The 25,604-nt window shown below is 42.1% G+C and overlaps 1 protein-coding gene and 1 pseudogene across 3 annotated transcripts in view; one reads left to right on the forward strand and one right to left on the reverse strand.

Annotated features, from left to right (window-relative positions):
• Positions 1–1,155, reverse strand: part of OGT (O-linked N-acetylglucosamine (GlcNAc) transferase) — a 37,254-nt gene extending 36,099 nt beyond the window's left edge. For all 3 annotated transcript variants that reach the window (XM_060088025.1, XM_060088024.1, XM_060088026.1), the window contains exon 1: positions 910–1,155. In XM_060088025.1, coding sequence (XP_059944008.1) covers positions 910–946 — 37 coding nt within the window. In that variant the 5' untranslated portion in view covers positions 947–1,155. The remainder of the gene's footprint in view (positions 1–909) is intronic.
• LOC132481657 (suppressor of cytokine signaling 6-like) lies at positions 1,142–5,598 on the forward strand (annotated as a pseudogene).
• Positions 5,599–25,604: the final 20,006 nt, after the last annotated feature.

The following is a 25,604-nucleotide window of genomic DNA, read 5'->3' on the forward strand; positions in this document are numbered from 1 at the left end:
AGAGATACCGGGCTAAAGAATGGGGATGGAAAACCCAGAGGCGGCGGCGGAGGAATACAGGGAGAAAGTAACACAAAGCGAGAAACTGGCGGGCAGGATGGTCAACGCCAAAGCCCCAGCACCAGGGTGGTTTCTCCCCAAGGGTAGGAAGTGGACCGCAGGGCTGGCAACCTCGCGAAGGAAAGGGTGTGGCTCCCTGCGGGAGGGGAGGGGGGAGGACAGGGTGGGAAATCCAGGCTGGGGCAGCGGGTGGAATTGAGCGATGGCAAAAGGAACCCCTGGAAATTTCCAATTCGAAACCAGGGCCACTCAACCGAAGATACAGCAGAAAGGCGCTGCCCGGCGGGGTGCTGCTTCAAAATCCTCTCGTCGAGGTTACTCGAAGCACACCCAGGAGCTTGCGATCGTCCTTGGGGTGATACAAAGTGAGGATACGATTACCTCGGAACGGCACCCCCGCCCTCGATTGACAGAGGACCACCAAATCGGGCTACGGGGAGCAGGGTGGAGGGGGACGTGGAGGGGGAAGAGGAGGGGGCGGTGAGCTGAATTAGGAGAGAATACGGCGGCGAAGGCAAGTGAAAGGCAGCGAGAAGGGCAGGGATTCCAATGCAGTCCATTCCGAGACATCTTAAGCGCGCACGTGTGGAAGAAGCGTCCCGAGAGAGTAGAAGGCTAGAAAATGCATAGGATTACAAAGCAAGAAAGAAAGCAAAAAACAAGCAAGCGAGAGGAAATGTTTAAGGAACGGACGACAGCAGAAACCCAGATCGGATGCCGGTAGACGACGAAAAGCTCGGCGATGCCACTGATGTAATGGGGATGGCTAGAGGGAAGGGAGTGATGAGAGGCAGAGGACGGCGCGAGACCCCAAGGGGACGTCTGCCAAGGTAGAACAGACACCGGTACCTGTGCTGTCGGCCACGTTGCCCACGGAAGACGCCATCTGGAGCTTCTGGAGGGAGTGCAAAAAGGGGGTAATCGAGTCCCGCTGCCGCCACTACTGGCAAGAATGTTTCTAGAGGTAGCAAATACGAGGGCAGCAGCCGTACCACTGCTCTGGCAGGCTTAAGCGGCGGCAACAGTACAGGAACCGAACCTTAGGAACTCTGGTTGGCCATCTACCTCTCACGGTCTTGAAATGGCGGCGACGGCTCCTCGGCCGAGACAACACGGACCGGAACTACTTTCTGTTACAATCAAGTACCAGCGCGGAAGTAGCACGGTAACCACTTATGAGATCAAAATGACTATAATCAAAGTCACTCTTTCCTATGTAGCCTTCCGCACAGGGCCCATTGCGACAAACACGATTTGTGTCGAGAGCGCATGCGAGCAACCCTGTCAACCGGACTCGCGGCTAGGGCACTGTCTGGGGCAGGACCGTCCAAGTTTTCTACTAGCGAAGCGGAAGGTGAAAAAGAAACACACATGATGGCTACATTTTTGGCAGAGTGGTAAAGTATAGTCCACTACCTAGCCAAGAACGTAGATTTTAATAGAAATGCCAAAGGCATCTACAAAAGTTTCATCAACTTTATTCGTACAAAAAGGGATAGTTACAAGGTTGATGAATCAATTCTGAGCAAGTAAATTTAAATGGTTATATTTCAAAGGCTGGGATTCAAAACGATGGCGGAGAGGGTTCCAATTAGAACACGTCTTAATTCTGATTCCAGCCATTGATTTAAGCACTTTGATGAAAAAGATTGAGAGTTTCACAGGGCCAAGTGAACCCAAGCATCTCAGATTTGAGCCATATAGCCCGAAATTTCCAAATCCTTTTGGTGTTCAGGATAGTTTTGCCCACAGTATTATGGCAAATGCTTCATAACTCGGGGACATGCTGAGAGTTTGCACTCCAAAGGCAGCAGCCATAAAAATGTTAAAGACGATTCATATTCGTCAAAATCCATGACTCTTCTGAGTTGTGACTTCATTTCCACCACGTAGCTCTGCAGAACGTTACAATCGGTGATATTTAACTCAAGGCAGCTCAACAATGATAAATGGATTCATCTGCCATCTACCTAAACCACACGTCGAGACTGAAACTAAATTGCCTCCACTTATTGAACAAATCAGTTCTTTATGATCTCCTGCAGTTTCAAGTCCACTGTTCAGACATTTTGTCACATTGGTATTAATTTATACCTCATCTCTTGTTCCAGGAAGGATTTAAGGTAGCTTGCCACATCAGCAAGAAATTATAAACCAATGGAGGCAACAAGTTGTGTCTCTCGGAGCCTTCTTTTTTCCAAAAAAAAAAAAAAAAGTCCTTTATCTAAGAAAACAAGTCGGTGAATTTCTTCAAAAGGTTTCTACTACCTAGCCAACTGACTACACACAAACACACCCTTAATTCCTCAAATTTTGCTTCAATTTCTTTGAGACAGTTCACATACTGTTAATTATGGATATGGGCACAGGAAATTTGTAATATTGATCATTTCTTCTATCACATCCATAATTGCGAGTCAGATGCAGTGAAAAAGACAAAGTTCACTACACAAACTCTCCTGGAAATTGGGCACCAACCTCTTCTCTTAATTTGATTTAACTGGTAAAACCTTTTTCTCCCCCCTCCCCCGGCAGAAGTGCTCCATCTGTGGTGAATAAAATCAGCTTTTCAACTTTTAGAATGGACTTCTCAGATTCCACTGGCAGATGTTTAGGCCTTACTGATTAGTGGGTGCTAGCTAATTAAGTAAAACTCTTCTTGTTAAATGCCAGATTATGTTCCCAGCCAGGCAGGCTATTTGGCCCATCCATACTTGTGATCTAAGTTTCCTTATCCTGAGAGGAGTCAAAGGACGCTGCTGTGGAAAGCTGGGTGGTGGGGCTCACAGTGATTCAATAAGGAAAAACTCCTGTTGTAGTCTCAAGAACCCCCTCCAGGTACCTTCCAGCAGTAGCACCTGGAGGGTTTAGTTGGAAGGACTTATCAGATAAACGCATCTTCTTTGGCCAATCAAGTAACATTTACTAGAGTGCAAGGCACTGTGGGAGACACAAAAATCAGCAAGACAAGACCTTTGCCCTCAAGGAAATTGAAGCCCAGTTAGGTAGACACAAAAAGCCACTAGAGCATGAAACAGAAGAGTATTATTAAGGTGATAAAATACATCACTGTCTATAAATATCTGAGGAGGGAACAGTCACTTCAGGCTGGAGGAGGGTAACCAAGGAGGCCTGACCTGGGCATTGATGGGGGTGCTTTTGTGTATTCTCTTTCACACTGATTTCTGTTTGTTTGTTTTTCTCCCTTTTATGGGCAATTGTAAATTCAGAATCACCTAAAATAAACCAGCCGCTTCTTCCACCGCAATCCCAAACTTTGCCACCATAATAATACCGCTAATGGTGTATTCGTTTTCTGTTACTGTCTCGCAAATTGCCCACCAATTTAGCGGCTTGAAACAACGCACACTTCAGAGCAGTCGCGCCAGCGCTCGGCGAGGGAGCCGGAGACACGCTCTGGCCGCCGCCGCCGCCGCCGCCGCCGCGCAGTTGCCGCTGGAAAATGGCTCCAAAGGTTCAGTGAAGCTGGAAAAATACATAGATGTAGCGCCGCAGACTCTCCAGATGTTTGGGGATATTCCAGAGAGAGATCGACCCCCACCACCCGGAGTAGCTAACCACTCATAACGAAGAAAATTCGTTGTAAAACCTTCCAGAAATCTTTGAGCTCGAATAAAAGTAAAGAAACTGATTTCATGGTAGCACAGCAACCATCACTAGCCAGTGAGTTTGGAAAAAATGATTCCTTATTTGGTAGCTGCTATGGTAAAGACATGGCCAGCTGTGATATCAACAGGGAAGATGAAAAAGGTAGAACAAAATAGATCAAAGACTGAAAGTCTAATGGGTACGTTAAAAAGGCGGCTTTCTGCAGAACAAAAGCAGAAAAGCAAGGGGAGCACACCCTCTGGGAGCTCTGCCAGATGAGGATACGTTTTCCTCTCCTCAGCACCAATAGTCTTTAAAGATACGAGAGCTCAAAAGACCAATAAGGTCCACTTTCCTCGTCAATCATCACTATAGTCCTACCCCTTAGTCTCTTGACCTACAAACTCTGAGGAGCGGTGTATCAAAATGGAGGAAGTGAGATTCAAAGCCCTGGTTCATTCTTCCAATCCAAATCCAACACGGAAGGATGTCTGAAAAGATTTTCACAGTCTTCAGCCTGAAACTGTGTGCCGAGAACAAAATAATTCATTAAAGAGTTCAGAATCTCAGAATGGAGATTTGCATCTTCACCACAATGAACACGTGCCTGTAGTTATTGGACTTACCCGTCAAGACTGCGTTTGGTATTCTGTGCCTAGAAATGAGGGGGATGTATGCTTTGGAAGCATCGCCTATTGTCTGGACAGCTTTCCCATGGAAGTTTCTGCAGTTCCTTCTCAAGCGGGAGAGAACTCTTTCTCCAAAAATGAAAACCAGGACCTAGTCGTTGCCCCAGAGATCTTTGTGGACAAGTCTGTGTATGGCTTGTTCATTGGCACCTCAGGTGTCACATTGCAAAGCTCAAGAGTGAGTCATGATGATGTCCCTCCACACTCACCATTGCCACCTCCAATGCAGAAAAATCAAATCCAAAGGAAAGTCGGTGGACTTACCAGCACAGATGTCCATGTGTCTGAAAGTATACGTGCTATCATTTGAATTTTGATCCTGACTATGCTCCTGTGGTTGCAAGAGTTTCTTTCTTTTTTTTATTAATTTATTCATTTTTAAAATTTATTTATTTTTGGCTGCATTGGGTCTTCGTTGCTGCGTGCAGGCTTTCTCTAGTTGCAGGGAGCAGGAGCTACTCTTTGTTGTGGTGCACGGGCTTCTCATTGCAGTGGCTTCTCTTGCTGTGGAGCACCAGCTCTAAGCACACAGGCCTCAGCAGTTGTGGCTCACGGGTCAGTAGTTGTGGCTGGCGGGCTCTAGCTCTAGAGTGCAGGCTCAGTAGTTGTGGCACACAGGCCTAGTTGCTCCGTGGCATGTGGGATCTTCCTGGACCAGGGCTCAAACCCATGTCCCCTGCATTGGCAGGCAGATTCTCAGCCACTGCGCCACCAGGGAAGCCCAAGAGTTTGTGACTCAGTGGAAAGTAGTGGTCTTATGGCTGTGATAAGCTTTGCAGAGAAGCTGAGAAAACTTGTGAAATAAGGATAGTGCTGGGGACAAATCACATGCTGGGAGACAGAAGGAAATTTAGCAAATGTGCCAGATGGTTCTTTTCTTGCTCTGGCTAGTTCTGATGACTGTTATCTTTTAAGCTCCAGCTTTCACTTCCATGGTAAACACTTCACACTAGAATTGAGCGCTCAAATGTTAGGTTTTGCTTTTATGAACAACCAGATGTGGATGGACAATTTGCTGATCTAATTAAACATTCAACCAGGGACTCTGAAAATGGAGCTTTTTGTTATTCAAGGTCTCGGTTGCCTGGATATGCAATTTACCCTGTCAGACTGACCAACCAAGTATCACGATTCCTGCAGGTGCTATTTTGTTATATGTCAGTATATCAGAATAGACGTATTTCAAAAACTGCCTTTGCCAAACAAAATGAAGAATTATTGACAGGAGAAGCATTACTGAAAGATTAGGAGAACCCTGCGTCATGCACTTTGGGTTCCAGAAAAAGAGACTGAAATATAATTTACAAACTTTCATTACTATCAAAATATTTGGCTGCCATAACTGTTAAAGATTTAGGTGAAAAGAGTAATCAGTTTGTTTAGGGGTGGGGCAGTATTGCCAACATGTCTTGAGTTTATTTTTGGTTCTTTAAAAAGGAAGGTCTTGGGCTTCCCTGGTGGCGCAGTGGTTGAGAGTCCGCCTGCCGATGCAGGGGACACAGGTTCGTGCCCCGGTCCGGGAAGATCCCACATGCCTCGGAGCGGCTAGGCCCATGAGCCATGGCCGCTGACCCTGCGCGTCAGGAGTCTGTGCTCCGCAACGGGAGAGGACACAACAGTGAGAGGCCCGCGAACCGCAAAAAAAAAAAAAAAAAAAAAGAAGAAAGTCTTGAGGTTTGAGAAGTGTGAATTTTCTTCCATTGTATGCAAAATAATCACAATGTAAATTATCAAATTCTCCTTAATCTGTGCCTCCCCCCAAATCCTTTGCTGCTATCCATTGTGATTTTTAGACATAAAGAACACATTTCACATGTATGCAACCCGAAATAAAGTTGAATGAAACTTTTAGAATAAAAATGGTGGTCTCTTTAAATGGCCTATTTTCAAAAGATAGTGTTGAAGAAACATACCCATGTGATAAAATGCAGAATTTATATATACACTAAAAATGATTTTTAATCTCATACTTTAAAAAGATTTAGAATTATGAATCGACATAGCTTGGGTAATAGAATACAGATCTGCAGTATATCTTTTATTTTTGTTATTTCAAGAGAGTGATATTTTAATTATCAAATAGTACATACAAAGAAGTTAAGATTTGTGATATCACACAAATTAGATTTTTTTTTAATTTATTCATTTATTTTATTATTTATTTTTGGCTGCATTGGGTCTTTGTTGCTGCGTGTGGCTCTCTCGTTGCAGCGAGCGGGGGGCCACTCCTCGTTACCATGTATGGGCCTCTCATTGTGGCTTCTCTGGTTGCGGAGCTCAGGCTCTAGGCGTGTGGGCTTCAGTAGTTGTGGCTCACGGGCTCCAGAGCACAGGCCCAGCAGCTATGGCGCACGGGCTTAGTTGCTCCGCGGCATGTGGGATCCTCCCGGACCAGGGCTCGAACTCGTGTCCCCTGCATCAGCAGGTGGACTCCTAACCACTGCGCCACCAGGGGAGCCCTAGATATTATTATTAAAAATTTATATCATGGGCTTCCCTGGTGGCACAGTGGTTGAGAGTCCACCTCCTGATGCAGGGGACACGGGTTCATGCCCTGGTCCGGGAAGATCCCACATGCCGCGGAGTGGCTGGGCCCATGAGCCATGGCCGCTGAGCCTACACGTCCGGAGCCTGTGCTCCGCAACGGGAGGGGCCACAACAGTGAGAGGCCCGCGTACCGCAAAAAAAATAAATACATAAAAATTTTTAAAAATTATATCATATGTAAAGCATTCTTAAAATAGCTAAGTTGACTTTTGCTATGATATTAGAAATGGAAATATATATAAATAAAACATGTATATGTAAAACATATTAGGAATTCTGTGAAATTAGTACCTGGTGGTATATAATAGGGCATCATGGAATGAGAAGAAAACAATTAAACTTTTTTTTATTTTGGAAGATTAAAGTGGAAATGTAACTGAAGTATACAAGCTCATTGAGCTATTTTAAGAGTAATTTTATTTCTTGGGCTTTTTTTTTTTTGTATTCGCCTCAGTTATTTGGAGACATAGAGGTAAGCCAAATCAGTATCTGGGTATATACCTAGACCCAGGTGAGTATAGGGGTGAAATAATGGTGTGAATTGTGTCACATTTCTATTGTAATTATGTATGCCTAAAAAAAGATGGGGAATTTTATTCGAATTTTTTTATCTCCTAACAAGAAAAGTGTAATTTAAAAAATTTTAATACAAATGTATTTGCATTCGTTTCTGAAAGTAAAAGAAGGGTATACAAAGACAAACCACATGCATACAAACATTTTTTTTTGATGGTAATTAAGTTAAGAAACACAATAAGAAAAAAACACACACACACACAATAAGGGTTTCCCTGGTGGCGCAGTGGTTGAGAGTCCGCCTGCCGATGCAGGGGACACGGGTTCATGCCCCTGTCCGGGAAGATCCCACATGCCGCTCGGCTGGGCCCGTAAGCCATGGCCGCTGAGCCTGTGCGTCCAGAGCCCGTGCTCAGCAACGGGAGAGGCCACAACAGTGAGAGGCCCGCGTACCGCAACAAACAAACAAACACAATAAAATAGCACAAAATGAACTGAGCTCCTATATATTTTTAAGAGGCATGTAAATCACACAGGATCATGTGGTGGTTATCAATAAGCTACACTCTATGAAATATTTGTCCTATATTACCACATACACTCCATTTTACCCTGCATCCTAATGCTGCTAAAATATAGTAGAAAGCAGCAGCATAGCACAGGGAGATCAGCTCGGTGCTCTGCGACGACCTACAGGGGTATATCTTTTACAACATTCTTTTCTAAATTATTTTTAAGGTTGTGCTAATTTTTTGGTTATGAAAAGTTGAATTTTTCTGTTGCCTTCATTTTCATCTAGTGGTTTGTATATTTTGTAAAAATGGCCTTAGAGGCCAGACATCGGAATGGGAGATAATATTTGCAAATGAAGCAACCGACAAAGGATTAATCTCCAAAATTTACAAGCAGCTCATGCAGCTCAATATCAAAAAAACTAACACCCCAATCCAAAAATGGGCAGAAGACCTAAACAGACATTTCTCCAAAGAAGATATACAGATTGCCAACAAACACATGAAAGAATGCTCAACATCACTAACCATTAGAGAAATGCAAATCAAAACTACAGTGCGGTATCACCTCACACCAGTCAGAATGGCCATCATCAAAAAATCTACAAACAATAAATGCTGGAGAGGGTGTGCAGGAAAGGGAACCCTCTTGCACTGTTGGTGGGAATGTAAATTGATACAGCCACTATGGAGAACAGTATGGAGGTTCCTTAAAAAACTAAAAATAGAACTACCATATGACCCAGCAATCCCACTCCTGGGCATATACCCTGAGAAAACCATAATTCAAAAAGAGACATGTACCACAATGTTCACTGCAGCTCTATGTACAATAGCCAGGACATGGAAGCAACCTAAGTGTCCATCAACAGATGAATGGATAAAGAAGATGTGGCACATATATACAACGGAATATTACCCAGCCATGAAAAGAAACAAAATTGAGTTATTTGTAGTGAGGTGGATGGACCTACAGTCTGTCATACAGAGTGAAGTAAGTCAGAAAGGGAAAAACAAATACCGTATGTTAACACATATATATGGGATCTAAAAATAAAAAAAATGGTTCTGAAGAACCTAGGGGCAGGACAGGAATGAAGACGCAGACATAGAGAATGGACTTGAGGACACAGAGAGGGGGAAGGGTAAGCTGGGACGAAGTGAGAGAGTGGCATGGACATATATACACTACCAAATGTAAAACAGATAGCTAGTGGGAAGCAGCCCCATAGCACAGGGGGAGATCAGCTCGGTGCTTCGTGACCACCTAGAAGGGTGGGATAGGGAGGGTGGGAGAGAGATGCAAGTGGGAGGGAATATGGGGATATATGTATACGTATAGCTGATTCACTTTGTTATACAGCAGAAACTAAAACACCATTGTAAAGCAATTATACTCCAATAAAGATGTTACAAAAAATGGCCTTACATTAAAAATCTTGAAGAAATGTAGCCCACCAATTTAGAAATTGTTGCCTTTTCTGCCTTTAAACTCTGACACAAATTGGCATAATATATAAAGACCTATGGAACTAGAACTATTATTAAAGAAATATTACATGGACTTAGATTCCTATGATAGCAATTTGCTGCATCTATACTTTCCTCTGGCAAACGCTTTACCTCAGTTTCTTCAGTTTAGTCACAATTTCTTGGGTAGAACTTGACTGTACCCCTAATTTGCATAAGTGGATTGGCAGATTCTCTTGCAACATTCAAATTTACATTAGGTTTTGAGTTGACTTAGATAAAAGGAAAACATTGTTTTGCAGTTGGATTTATATTTTTCTTTAATGTAGTCACTAGTAAAATGTGCTAGATTTGACCCCTGCCCCCACCAAAGACTCTAGCTGGAAAAAAATGTGGAAATTGTGAAGCATTATGTGAGGAAAATATTAAACCATATCAGATATATGCAAGTCTTATTGCCTACCATATGTACTGCCATTTTAAAAAGTTTTTTATTTGTTTATTTTAAATTTAGCTAAGTCTTGAGTAATTTGGAATCATTAGTTAAGCATTTTATGTCTGATTCAGTAGTCAGGGGGGTGGTTATCCCTAATATTTTTTAGTTATTTTGAAATGCAGAGTGTTTATTCATTGCACAATGCTGTAATGTAGTGTTTCGAGATTGCCCTGACCAGAAGGTGTTTCCAGTTACACAAGAAAACTCTTTCTATCTAAGATGAAACCTGTAATTCGAGATGTTTCTTCCTTTGTCACTTAGTTTTCCCTACCCTCATTTAAACACAAGGGTAAAAGTCCTAAGTAAGTCAAACTTAATGGTTTTGTCATTCAAATGTAACTGTATCCCCACTTTTTTCTCTATTTGTTTTTTAGGGTCAGAATTGAGATATTACCAAGAAAAGGCACAAAGCCATAATATCATGGCACTATTTCTTTTGACTTAAAGGGGGAAAAGTACTGAATTCTGGCCGATGTTGATCGTACCTGTGGAGACTCCTCTCATTTTCTGATATGTTTTCACCTAATAAGAAGATGGAGAATATGGAGAATATTGTAATAATATCATTTGTGTTCACTATAAGCTATTTGGATTTAGAATTATTACAGAGTTGTAAGCTTGTTATCAAATTAATGTAATACGTTTAAACTACTCTTTTGCAAAGTTATTTATTTTTAAACAATTTAAAATATATCTAGGGTGAGTTAAAAGTCGTGTGCATCTGTATTACATGGCAGGTATTGTCAGAGAGCCAATGTATATTAATAATAACTGTTGAAATGACTTTTTCATGTTTCTAGAAGCATTTACAAGTGCTTTGTGTGAAACCATGGTGCACAGAGGTCTTTGGACTGCCCTGAAACCCATTGTATCACGTGTGCGTAGCTTGTTCCCCACGTTTTCCTCATGTGATACTATGTGTATAAGATCTAACTATTCAGTGTCAAGTTCAGATTATTCTGATTTTCATCTAAATGTTTTAAAACTTTAAAAAATTTTCACCCAATGAGCTTTTATTTTTATTTTACTATTTTTTATTGAGGTATAGCTGATGTACAATATTATATAGGGTTTCAGGTGTATAATACAGTGATTCACAATTTTTAAAAGTTACATTCCATTTATAGTTATTATAAAATATTGGCTATATTCTCTTGCTGTACGATATATCCTTGTAGCTTATTTATTTTATACATAGTACTTTGTACCTCTTAATCCCCTACCTGTATCTTGCCTCTCCCCCGTCCCTCTCCCCAGTAGTAACCACTAGTTTGTTCTCTATATCTGTGAGTCTGTTTCTGTTTTGTTATGTTCATTTATTTGATTTATTTTTAAGATCCCACATATAAATGATAACATGCAGTATTTGTCTTTCTATCTTTGACTTATTTCACTAAGCATAATAGCCTCCAGGTCCATCCATGTTGTCGCAAACGGCAAAATTTCATTCTTTTTTACGGCTGAGTAGTATTCCATTGTATATCTATATACCACATCTTCTTTATCCATTCCTCTGTAGATGGACACTTAGGTTGCTTCCATATCTTGGCAATTGTAAATAGTGCTGCTATGAACATTGGGTGCATGTATCTTTTTGAATTAGTGTTTTCATTGTCCTCGGATATCTACCCAGGATTGGAATTGCTGGATCATATAGTAGTTCTACTTTTAGTTTTTTGAGAAACCTCCATACTATTTTCCACAGTGGCTTCACCAATTTACATTCCCACCAACAGTGTAACATTCCCTTTTCTCCACATCCTTGCCAACATTTATTTGTGTTCCTTTTGATGCCAGCCATCCTGACAGGTGTGAGGTGATATCTCATTATGGTTTTAATTTGCATTTCCCTGATGATTAACAAGGTTGAGCGTCTTTTCATGTGCCTGTTAGCCATCCATTTGTCTTCTTTGGAAAAATGTCTATTCAGGTCTTCTGCCCATTTTTTAAATGGTTTGTTTGTTTAAATGTTTAAAAATTTTATTTTGTGTCATTTTAGAGGGCAAATGTTAATGCTGTTCTATTCAGAAAGACAATTTTAATGTGCCTTTGTGTAGCCATATTATAAAATACCTTAAAGAAATATGCCCTGTTATAATGCAGTCTGAAATTACGTTCTGATTGTATATCAATAAAAATAAAAGTATTTGCCAAAAAATTAATTAAATGTATAAACAGAAAGAACGAGGTATTGCAATATTTTCTACTTTTGTATATAAAGAGAGCCATTAGACATAGGTAGCACAACCTAATGTGAAAGGTTAATTTTATATGATACTCAAAGAGTCTAGTTAAAAATGGAAGGTAGGGAATTCCCTGGAGGTCCAGTGGTTGGGACACTGCACTCTCACTGCCAAGGGCCCAGATTCAATCCCTGGTTGGGGAACTAAGATCCCACAAGCTGTGCAGGGTGCAGCCAAGAAAAAAAAAATGGAAGGGAAAAAAGAGAGATAAAACTTTAACCCCTAGTTTGGCCTAAATAATTTTGATCATACTTTTGGATTCTATTAAATGGTAACTTAAATGACTTTTGGAAAAACCTGTACTTGATTTTTAAAATATGTGCTTCTAAAAATCTGAGCTCAAGGCAAAAAAAGGAAAACAGGAAAGCTGTGTCCTTTTGCCATACTAAATGGATCAAAGTGGCTTTTGTCAAATGTTTCATCACAAAATGTGATGAAGGCCAGAGCTATTGTCAGGCTTATTAGGACTCTAGTATGAATTTTTACAAATAATAAGAAAGCTATAGAAGAAATTTGGAAATTTTCTGTGTGTCCCTGATTCTGTCTCTCAATCTGTCTAAGAAAAACTGTTCTCTTTCTACTTGGAGCCATAATCTGAAAATGCAGAAGGTCAAAATATCTATTGCAGGAAATGATCATAGAACTAAAAAATAGGTTTTAAGGGAACCAGCTACACAGGGCAACCATCTTGCTCTTAAAGAAAGTCATGTGCCAAAAGCTGCGCGGCCAAACAAATAAAAAAACAGTATACATTATAATTTGAGCCAGCATTCAAAACTGGATAAAAAGATTAAAGTTACTAAAATCTTAAATAGGTTATGTGCAATGTCTCTGCTAAAGCTGTAAGTCTAAACATTTTGTTTAAAATGCCTTCAGAAATTGCAATTTTAATTATTATACATTTCACATTAGAGATATTGCTTTATGAATGATTCAAAATACCTATTATATATATTTAAACCATAATGGCTTTTCATCAAATGTGAATTTTTTTTTCTTTATTGGCCTCACCAGGCGGCTTGCGGGATCTCAGTTTCCCGACCAGGGATTGAACCCAGGCCCTCGTCAGTGAAAGCCCAGAATCCTAACCACTAGGCAACCAGGGGACTCCCTGAATTCTTTTTTTTTTTTTAATTGAAGTATAGTTGATTTACAATGTTGTGTTAGTTTCAGCTGTACAGCAAAGTGATTCAGTTATACATATATATACATATATATATTCTTTTTCAGATTCTTTCCCATTATAGGTTATTACAAGATATTGAATATAGTTCCCTGTGCTGTACAGTAGGTCCTTGTTTTTCAAATGTGAATTCTTAATTTGACAATGAAATCATACTATCAGCAATAGACAGTTTTGTTGAATAGTCTAATAAGGAACAATTGCCAGTTCCATAAATAACTTTATATTTCTAAAATAAAGTGTTGGTGCACTAGTAATCACAAATTTAGTTTCTTTTAATACTTTTTTAATCCCATAAAGTATTTTTATAATCATCCTTTTTATTAATCAATCATGACATGGCAGAATGTTTCGTTGCTGTTTCTGGAAAGTGTTACAAACTCTACATCTAGAGATGATGAAAAATTCTTATAGAATTTGTGATAAGTATATATGTTGGGTTAGACATTTTATAGTCGTGTTGGAGTGTCATGAGATTAATACTGCAATCCAGACTGCTGTAGTTTATACTTTTTCTGTATGTTTCAATCAGGTATGTAAAACCATTTGTACTTAGAAGTTCACTTGAATCATCCCAAGTCCACTGATTGTAATATGTGGTTTGGTTTGTAAACAAATTATAGCAATGTCTTGCATATTTCTGAAAATAAATTGTACAAGAATTTATGTATCTACTTCTATATACAGTGTATAAATAAAATTTTCATTTAAAAACACATACCAAACACACACACACACACACACACACACACACACACTCACACACGTTTATTTTCTCACCGTTTCTATGGACCAGAAATCCAGGCACAGGTTACCTGGTCCTCTGCTCAGGGGTCTCACCAGCTCAAATGAAGGTGTCAGGCTGCAGACTCACCTGAGGCTTAGGATACTCTTCCAAAGTCATGTGGTTGTGGCAGAATTTAGTTCCTCATGGTCATAGGACCGAGGTTCCCACATCTTTGATGTCAGTCAGCTGGAGGCCACTCTCAGCTCGTAGAGGCAACCCACATTACTTGCCACACGGCCGGCCCCCTCCATCTACAAAGTCAGCGACGGAGAATCTTCCTCGTGTCAAATTCCTCTCACACTTTGAATCTCACCAGAAAGAGCCCAGTCCCTCCTATTTTTTTTTTCTTTTTTTTTGCGGTACGCGGGCCTCTCACTGCTGTGGCCTCTCCCGCTGCGGAGCACAGGCTCCGGACGCACAGGCCCAGCGGCCATGGCTCACGGGCCCAGCCGCTCCGTGGCATGTGGGATCCTCCCAGACCGGGGCACGAACCCGCGTCCCCTGCATCGGCAGGTGGACTCTCAACCACTGCGCCACCAGGGAAGCCCCCCTCCTACTTTTTAAAAATTGTGATAAAAAGTAACATAAAATGTACCATCTTAACCATTTTAAGTGTACAATTTGGTACTGTTAAGTATATTCACACTGTTGTGCAACAGATCTCCAGAACTTTTTCATCTTGCAAAACTGAAACTCTAGGGACTTCCCTGGTGGCGCAGTGGTTAAGAATCCGCCTGGCAATGCAGGGGACACGGGTTTGAACCCTGGTCTGGGAAGATCCCACATGCCGCGGAGCAACTAAGCCCCTTCGCCACAACTACTGAGCCTGTGTCCTAGAGCCTGTGAGCCACAACAGCTGAGCCCACATGCCACAACTACTGAAGCCCACGTGCCTAGAGCCCGTGCTCTGCAATAAGAGAAGCCACCGCAATGCACCGCAACAAAGAGGAGCCCCACTCGCCGCAACTAGAGAAAGCCCGTGCGCAGCAACGAAGACCCAACACAGCCAAAATTATTAATTAATTAATTAATGTTAAAAAAACATTGAAACTCTAGATTCATTAAACAACTCCCCATTTCCCCCTCCCACAGCCCCTGGTAACCGCCATTTTACTTTCTGTCTCTATGAATTTGACTACTTTATTTTTTTAAATAAATGTATTTATTTATTTATTTATTTATTTTTGACTGCATCGTGTCTTCGTTGCTGCGTGCGGGCTTTCTCTAGTTGTGGTGAGCAAGGGCTACCTTCGTTGCGGTGCGTGGGCTTCTCATTGTGGTGGCTTCTCCTGTTGCGGAGCATGGGCTCTAGGCACATGGGCTTCAGTAGTTGTGGCTCGTGGGCTCCAGGGCACAGGCTCAGTAGTTACAGTGCACACTGTAACTTTACCTTCTCAATTACCTTCTCCATTCCGTTTCAGCCACCTGCACTCAAAGCACCACATCTTGAACTTTACTGAGGCCCAGAATTGCTTACCTCTAACATTGAACCCTTCGGTATTCCATTTTGAGACAAGCTCCTCTCCTACCTGCTTCCTCAGGAGTAAGGGCCTCACAGGACACTGGTTCTTTTACCTCATATGGACCCCTTCAGTCCTTTGAGCCCTCCATTTTCTCCCAGTCTCCCAGACCCTCATGGCCTCTTTTCCTTCCTTTCCCAACCTTTCTTAATGCCATGCTTGATCACCAGAACTACTCTCTCACCAGCAGCCTCAATTCCCTTTGTGTTCCTGTCTGCCAAACCAGCCCCACAAACCTCTCACCCTGTGTTAGTACTACCAACCACCCTTCTCCCCTCCTTCACCTGGTTGTTTCCACCAGGTGACTAATCTCTTCCACAAACAAAGCTACATTCACACTCATCCTTGTCTCCATTCCATCTCCCTGTTCAAGATCCACCCATCCACTTGGACCCTATGTGCCATCTTTTTCAATCATCTCCTTTAGAAACTGGCTCCATCAATTAACCCTTCTCTCTTTGATTTCAATCTGTGGTGCCTCTTCTCCTTAAACATGCTTAGGTCTCTCCTGTTTAAAAAAACAGAAAACAAAAAAAACCCTCTCTCCTGACCCTGAATCTTCATCAGGTGCCAGTTTCTCTCCTTACTTTCTCAGCTTAAGCTTCTCCAAATAGTAGTAGTCTATGTTTGCTGCCTCTACTTCCTCAAATCCATTCATGCCTCCAACTACTGAAAAATATTTCCATTGAAATTTCTTTCGGCAAAAGTCACCAGTGACTTCCAAACTGCCAAAGCTTTTCGGTCTTGATGTTATTGGACTTCCCTATGCATTTTTAAAAATACTTACTTGTTTATTTGGTTACACCGGGTCTTAGTTGCGGCAGGGGGGCTCCTTAAGTTGCAGCACGTGGGCTCCTTAGTTTGGCATGCAAACTCTTAGTTGCAGCATGCCTGTGGGACCTAGTTCCCTGACCAGGGATTGAACCCGGGCCCCCTGAATTGGGAGTGCGGAGTCTTATCCACTGCACCACCAGGGAACTCCTGGACTTCCCTCTGCATTTGACACTGCAAATAATTGCCACCCCCTTGAAACGTTCCTGTTCCTAGGTTTCCATCACATTGAATTCATTCAATTTCCTGGTTATTCTGTACTTCTTTGAGCATTCCTTTTTTTTTTTCTTTTTTTTTAAATCAGTTTACTGTTTTTAATTTATTTACTTTTATTTATTTATTTATTTATTTATTGGCTGTGTTGGGTCTTTGTTGCTGCATGAGCGCTTTCTCTAGTTGTGGCGAGCAGGGGGCTACTCTTCATTGCAGTGCCCGGGCTTCTCATTGCGGTGGCTTCTCTTGTTTGGAGCATGGGCTTCTAGGCATGTGGGCTTCAGTAGTTGTGGCACGCGGGCTTCAGTAGTTGTGGCGCATGGGCTCTAGAGCACAGGCTCAGTAGTTGTGGCACACAGGCTTAGTTGCTCCACAGCTTGTGGGATCTTCCGGGACCAGGGCTCGAACCCGTGTCCCCTGCATTGGCAGGTGGATTCTTAACCACTGCGCCACCAAGGAAGTCCCTCTGTGAGCATTCCTGTTTGTTCTTTTTATTTTATATTTTTGTAGGCAACTTTATTTGTTCTCTTTCTTTGGTTAAATTTTAAATTTATTTTTACTTTTAAATGTTAGTTGATTTACAAATATCATATTAGTTTCAAGCATACAGCACAGTGATTCAGTTATAAATATAAATATATGTATATATATTCCTTTTCAGATTCTTTTCCCTTATAGGCTAGTAAAAAATATTGAGTATAGTTCCCTGTGCTATATAATTGGTCCTTGTTGTTTTTGTAGGTAATTTTCATTCTATTTTCATGCATTTTCTTTTATTTACAATTTTTTTGAAGTATAGTTGAGTTACAATCTTGTGATAGTTTCAGGTGTAGAGCAAAGTGATTCAGTTATACATACATACATATATATATATATATATATATATGTTCTTTTTTAGATTCTTTTCCATTACAGATTATTACAAGATATTGAATATATTGCAGTGTGCTATACAGTAGGTCCTCATTGTTTATTTTATATATAGTAGTGTGTATCTGTTAATCTCAAACTCCTTATTCCCCCCTCCTTTCCCTTTTGGTGACCATAAATTTGTTTTCTACGTCTGTGAGTCTATTTCTGTTTTGTAAATAAGTTGTTCATTTGTATCTTTTTTTTTTTTTTTTTTTTTTTTGCGGTACGCGGGCCTCTCACTGTTGTGGCCTCTCCCGTTGCGGAGCACAGGCTCCGGACGCGCAGGCTCAGCGGCCATGGCTCACGGGCCCAGCTGCTCCGCGGCATGTGGGATCTTCCCGGACCGGGGAATGAACCCGTGTCCCCTGCATCGGCAGGCGGACTCTCAACCACTGCGCCACCAGGGAAGCCCCATTTGTATCATTTTTAAAGGTTCTACCTATAAGTGATATCATATGATATTTGTCTTTCTCTAACTTCACTTAGTATAATCATCTCTAGGTCCATCCATGTTTCTGCAAATGGCATTTCATTTGTTCTTTTTAATTTTTTTAAATTTTTGGCCGCACTGCGTGGCATGCAGGATCTTAGTTCCCCAACCAGGGATCAAACCCGTGCCCCCTGCAGTGGAAGCGTGGAGTCTGAACCACTGGAATGCCAGGGAAGTCCCCTGTTCTCTCTTTTTAAAATCTCTTCCTCCTTCCACCATTTAAATGTTCATGTTTCCCAATGTTTTGTCAAGAGCTGAAAGGGGTCTGAGATGTTACCCCACTTGCACAGTTATGTACATTATATGTATGGATACTAAAGAAACACGAGACACCTGGCTCAGGGAAAAGAGGGATTTTTTTTTTTATTAATACTCACAACCAGATCAACAGCCAGAGTAATATTGCCATGTTGGTCCCCCACACCCAGACCCACAGGTGACAGGGTGAGAACTGATGGAAACTTTCTATGTGAGTGGCGGGTTTCACCCCAAAGATGAGAGATAGAGAACAGTGGATTTTCTCCATTTATATCTGGGAGACAGCCATCCTGCTCCCCTCCGAAAGGAGAGAGAAAAAGCTTTGCTCCTCGGAGAGGGGCTGGAAAGGATCCCGGTTCTTACACCAACCTTTTGTAATGTTAACATGCCCTTCCAAGAGCCAGATAAATCCTGTGTCTCCAGCTTTTACAGCCTAGAGATGTCTCCAAAGTCTGGGCTTTATCCCATTTGAAGTGTTAATACTTGGGGAAATAGTGCTCAGTCTTCCTGGAATCTTGGGCGCTTCACCTGGGGACCTGGTCTCAGCTGTAACCATTTGGAGCTCTTGGAAAGATGAGAAAAGTTTTATTATCCCTTTGGATCAGAGCAGTGAGCTAGACAAATGACTGGAGATATCCTCATGGTATGTGAAAAGTGAAATGCAGGGGAAGTGAAAGCAAACATTCTCCATCTTTATATTGTGTACATCCCCGTGTCTCAGGTGGCTGGGTCTTTTTACAGGAGCACTAAGAAATTCAGGGAAGTTTGATTTTCCACACCAGGATTCTACCTTCTGTCTTCTTCTGATCTCACTCTACATGCTCTCCCTGGACCATCCCACCTCCTCTTGTTGTTTTAACTGCTACCTCTATGCTAGGACCTTCAAATATCCCACCACCTTCCAGACATCTATATGGGAGTGTTCTAACCCCACATGTATGAAATGGAACTCATCACCCTGCCCCCAGACTCTTGTATCCTCTACGTCAGTTGGCAGCAGCACCATCTGTGTCATACTTGCGGCTGCCCTCATTATTGGAATAACCTTTCTATACACGGAAGATTTTCCACGTTATGAGCTCCGCCCCCCTCGTGTAAGAGTCAGAACTATCTGCCGGCCTCCCTCGTAGCTAGAACACGGTCCCAGGACTTAGGCTCCTCCACTCAGACACACCTGCATGAGACTGATTCGGAACTGAGCACCATGAGGAAACCAGCTCTTCTACACAGAGCTTCCATTTTTTGCTATCAGGGAATTCCCAGTGTTTTCAAGGTTGACTTCTTGCAGCAGCAGCGGTAGCAGTCTCCTCTTGGGCTCTGGCTGGGGGCACCTGTAGCATCCGGCCGCTTCTGCAATGGTTTGGGCATTGTTCCCGGAAACTTAGCTTTCAAGGTCTTCCTCCAGCCTTCCCAACAATTGTGGCAGCTCCTCAATACCCTTTTCTTCTTTTTATGTAAATTTATTTATTTTATTTTTGGCTGCATTGGGTCTTTGTTGCTGTGTGCCGGCTTTCTCCAGTTGCGACGAGCGGGGGCCACTCTTTGCCGTGGTGTGCGGGCTTCTCATTGCAGTGGTCTCTCCTGTTGTGTAGCACGGGCTCCAGGCACGCGGGCTTCAACTACACAGGCTCAGTAGTTGTGGCACACGGGCGCTAGAGCGCAGGCTCAGTAGTGGTGGTGCACAAGCTCAGCTACTCTGCAGCACATGGGATCTTCCCGGACTAGGGCTCGAACCCGTGTCCCCTGCATTTGCAGGCGGATTCCTAACCACTGCACCACCAGGGAAGTCCCTCAAAACCCTTTTTTAAAAAATGACTTTTCTGTTTAGTCAACTGGAGTCAGCCTCTATTGCTATCAACTGATATCTCTGACAAATACACACCCCATCACACAAAACAGAAGCCTGGAGCCTTCTTGACTCTCCCTCACCACCAACATCCACTCAATCCTCGAGTCTTGTTAATTTTATCTACTAAGCATTTCTTGATTCTGACCCTTCCTCTTTATCCCAGTTACCTCTTCTCTGGCTCAAGCCCTGGTAATTTTTCATCCAGACTGTGGCAACAGCCTCCTACTAGTCTGCCTGCCTCCAGTCTCGTCCCCTTCCAATCCCAGCCTCCACACTGTAAATAGAGTGAAGGCTGGGATCTAAAACATAAGCCTGGCTGTCATTCTCTTGCTTTAAATTTCATTACCTGCCACTTCCTATTTTGAAAAATGTTGCTATTACAACACGGAACCACTTGTAATTACTCCCCAGGCATGCACGTGCATACACACACACACACACACACACACACACACACACACCTTCTATCTCTTGGTTCCATGCCTTTGCTTGTGCTGTTCTCTCTAAAATGACTTTCCTTCCCCCTCTTCACTTGGCCACTACCTGCCTATCCTTTCAAATACACCAAGGGTGTGATAGGTGGTCTCTTCCTTGTTTCCATAATACCTTGTGCACACATCTATCTCTGCACTTATGACAAGCCACTGTAATTGATATACACACACACACACACATACACACACACACGTCCTCAGTGCCTACCTTAGTGCTTGGCATTTGCATGCACACAAATGTTTGATAGCTGATTCATAAATTGATTGACTTAATTCAATTCAAACAACACTTCTTTGAAAATTGCTTTAAACCTTCCCATCTCCCTTCAGACCTCTCCTAAAGCAGTTAGTGGTTCCTTTCTCTGTGCACTTTGTACATTCCTCATTTTTTAAATCTAGGTAAAATTCACATAACACAAAATTAACCACTTTAAAGTGTACAATTCAGTGGCATATAGTATATTCAAAATGTTGTGTAACCATCACCTCTATCTAGTTCCAAAACATTTTCATCATCCCAGTGGGAAACCCCACACCCATTAAGCCGTCACTTCCCAGTCCTCCCGCCCGCCCCCTACCCCCCAGCCTCTGGCAACCACTAATCTTCTTTCCATCTCTATGGATTTATCTATTCTGGATATTTAATAAAAATGAAATCATACAATATATGACCTTTTATGCCTGTCTTTTTTCACATAGCATAATGTTTTCAAGCTTCATCCATGTACCATGCATCAGTACTTAATTTCTTTTTATGATTAAGTAAAATTTAATTGTATGGCTATATCACATTTTATTTATCCATTCATCCACTGATGGACAGTTCAGTTGTTTCTACTTTTTGGCTACTGTGAATAGTGCTGCTCTGAACAATTGTGTACAAGTTTTGGTTTAAATAACCGTTTTCGATTATTTTGAGTATATACCTAGGAGTGGAATTGCGGATCATACAGTAATTCTATTTTTAAAAAAGCTTTCTGAGGAACTGTCAAACTGTCTTCCATAGTGGCTGCACCATTTTACATTTCCACCAGCAATGTATGAGGGTTCCAATTTTCCCACATTCTTACCAGCACTTGTTATTTTCCTTTAAAAAAAGTATAGCCATCCTAGTGGGTGTAAAGTTGTATCTCATTGTGGGTTTGAGCTGCATTTCCCTAGTGACCAGTGATGTTGAACATCTTTTAATGTGTTTTTTGGCCACTTGTGTATCTTCTTTGGAGGAATGTCTAGTCAAGTCCTTTCTTCATTTATTTTAGTAGACAGTTTTTTTTAGTACAGTTTCAGGTTTACAGATTAGGCAGATATTACATAGAGTTCCATATACCCACCCCGCCCTCCTCTCCACCCCCATCCATTCCTACTCCTGCATGCAGTTTTCCCAATTATGAACATCCTGCAATAGTGTGATACATTTGTTACAATTAATGAACCAATATTGATACATTGTTATAAGATCTAATAGTTTATAGTTTACAGTAGGGTTCACTCGTTGTGTTGCATGTTCTATGGGCTTTGACAAATGTATGTGACACATCCACCATTACAGTATCATACAGTATTGTTTCACTGCCCTAAACCCCCCTGTGCTCCACCTATTCAACCCTCTCTCCCTTCTTCTCCAGAACCTCTGGCGACCACTGATATTTGTATTGTCTCCAGAGATACACTTTATTTTTTAGAGCAGTTTTACATTTGTAGAAAAACTAAGATGATAGTACAGAGAGTTCTCATATACCCACATCCATCCCTATTATTAACATCCTACATTAGTGTGATACATTTGTTACAATTAATGGACCAATATTGATATGTCATCATTAACCAAAGTCCACACTTTATTCAGACTTCCTTAGGTTTTTATTGGTTTATTTATTTATTTATTTATTTTTGGCTGCGTTGGGTCTTCATTGCTGCGCGCGGGCTTTCTCTAGTTGCGGCGGTGAGCGGGGGCTACTCTTCGTTGCGGCAGGTGGGCTTTTCATTGTGGTGGCTTCTCTTGCTGCGGAGCATGGGCTCTAGGCGCGCGGGCTTCAGTAGTTGTGGCACGTGGGCTCAGTAGTTGTGGCTCGCGGGCTCTAGAGCGTAGGCTCAGTAGTTGTGGCGCACAGGCTTAGGTGCTCTGCGGCATGTGGGATCTTCCCAGACCAGGGCTCAAACCTGTGTCCCCTGCATTGGCAGGTGGATTCATAGCCACTGTGCCACCAGGGAAGTCCCCAGACTTCCTTAGTTTTTACCTAATGTCCTTTTTCTGTTCCTGAATCCCATCCAGGATGCCACATCACATTTAGTCATCATGTCTTATCTTAGGCTCTTCTTGGTCGTGATAGTTTCTCAGACTTTTCTTGTTTTTTTTTTTTTTTTTTTTTTTTGCGGTATGCGGGCCTCTCACTGTTGTGGCCTCCCCCGTCGCGGAGCACAGGCTCCGGACGCGCAGGCTCCGGACGCGCAGGCTCAGCGGCCATGGCTCACGGGCCCAGCCGCTCCGCGGCATATGGGATCCTCCCAGACCGGGGCACGAACCCGTATCCCCTGCATCGGCAGGCGGACTCTCAACCACTTGCGCCACCAGGGAGGCCCACTTTTCTTGTTTTTGATGACCTTGATGGTTCTGAGAAGTGCTGGTCAACTATTTTGCAGAATGTCCCTCAATTGGTATTTTTCTGATGTTTTTCTCGTGGTTAGACTAGGATTATAGGTTTGGGGGAGAAGACTACAGAGGTAAAGTGCCATTTTCATTGCATCATAGCTGTGATACAGAATATCAACACGATTTTCACTGTTGATGTTGAACTTGATCACCTGACTGAGGTAGCATTTGTCAGATTTCTCCACTATAAAGTTACTCCTTTCCCCCCTTTGCACACTGTACTCTTTGAAAGGAAGTCACTATGCATACCCAATCTTAAGAAATAGAGAGTAATGCTCCACCTCCTTGAGGGCAGAGTACCTACATAAATTATTTGAAATTCTTCTGCATGGGAGATTTGCCTCTTCTCTTCCACTTATTTATCTATTTATTCAGTCAATCGCTTATTTATGTCAGTATGGACATATATTTATTTATACTCTGCCCACTCTCACTTTTATGTTCAATCATTTTTACTTTCTTTTTATGCAATTAACAGCAGTCTGGCATCAACCAACCAACCAACCAATAATAGTTCACTTGACAACGCTAGCACACTGTTCCTGACATTGGGAACCTTTCCTGGGACCTGAAGAATGGTTTCCTTCCAATCAGAGGCAATGATGGCCCTCTGTAAGTATGTACTGAAGTCGATCTTCCCCCTTGAGGAGCAGATAAACGAGTTTGGGGAGTGCCTCCGTACACTTGTCAATGAAATGAGGACTTCCCAGACTGGATGGAGAAAATACTTTGAAGGATGTATCAGTCAGAGTTCAACCAGAGAGCCAGTAGAAGATATATATTAAGAGATTTATTGCAAGAAATAGGCTTACACAGTTGTGGGAGCTGGTTAGGCAAGTCCAAAACCTGTAGGGCAGTCCATCAAGAAGGGCAGGCCAGAACTCCTGAACAGGCTGGAGCTGCTGTTCACAGGAGGAATTTCTTCTTCATCAGGGAAGCCTCAGCTTAAGGCCTTTGAACTGACTGAATCAGGCCCACCCAGATTATCCAGGATAATCTCCCTTACTTAAAGCTAACTGCTTATGGACTTCAATCACATCTACAAAATACTTTCACAGCGATACCAAGATTAGTTTGATTCAGTAACTGGGGACTGCAGCCTAGCCAACTTGACACATCAAAAACCATCACAAAGGAGAAAGAGGAAGAGGTGAGAAGTGGAAGAGAAAAAGAAGAAGGGAAAGGAGAACAAGGAGGAGGGAGAGAAAGGGGGAGGGGAGAAAGAGGTGTAGGAAAAAGAGGAAAAGGAGAAGGAACATGCCAGGAGGTCAGCAGAGGGTTTCCATAACCAAGGTTATGATGGTAAGTAGAAAAATGTGAAAAGAAAAACAAGTTGAACCAGCCACATTACGCCACTGATATGAAGCATTCTCCATGAAGGCTTTGCACAGACCCACTAGACAAGATGTTTTATCACATACTCCACAGAAGAAGAGGGAGGATTCTGTAAGTGGAAACAAAAGGAAGTGGAAACAGTTGCCCTTGGCAGCAGCAGCAGAGACTGTGGAAGCGGACGGCTTGCTGCCACAGTGTTCAAGAGATCACTGGAAAAAGCCTCCTCACGGCCAATCAAAAGTGATAGTGCCATAGTCTGATCTAGAAATTCCACTTCAAGAGATGCATTCTATATCTACTTATTCTATATATGGTCTATATATTTATTCTACATATATTCTATAAATATATGTTTGAAATGACACATGTAGAAAAATATTCACTGAAACATTGTTTGCAACAGCAAAAAGTTGGAAGTAGCTGAAAAGTCTGCCAGTGGGAAACTGGTTAAATAAACTATGGTGTAGCTAGCAGTGTAATACTACACATTTGCAAAAACAATGAGCAGCTCTTTATGGACTGACTTAGAAAGATCTTCAGGATATAGCATGAAGTGAAAAAGGCAAGGTGCAAAACTGTGGGCATATTATGCCACAATTTGTGGTTTTTGAAAAGGAATATATGGATATAAGTGGATAAATGTATAGAATCTTTCTGGAAGAATATACAAGAAACTGATAACTGTAGTTGTCTCTAGGGAGAGCAAGTGAATTGGGGATAGAGGAAGAAGGGAAACTTACTCTTTATCACGTACATTTTGGGAGATTTTAATTCTTGTACTATACATTATATATACAAAAATTCAATATTGTATGCCAAGTAATGCTGAAAGGGGATGAGGTGCTGTCTTCCCACTGTGGATCTGGAGTATGTCATAGAATCTATCAAACTTTCTGACCTCTATCTGCTCAGAGGAGGCAAGTCACTTGCAAAGCAATTC

Source organism: Mesoplodon densirostris, chromosome X (genome assembly GCF_025265405.1).
Source record: "Mesoplodon densirostris isolate mMesDen1 chromosome X, mMesDen1 primary haplotype, whole genome shotgun sequence".
Classification (NCBI taxonomy): Eukaryota; Metazoa; Chordata; class Mammalia; order Artiodactyla; family Ziphiidae; genus Mesoplodon; species Mesoplodon densirostris.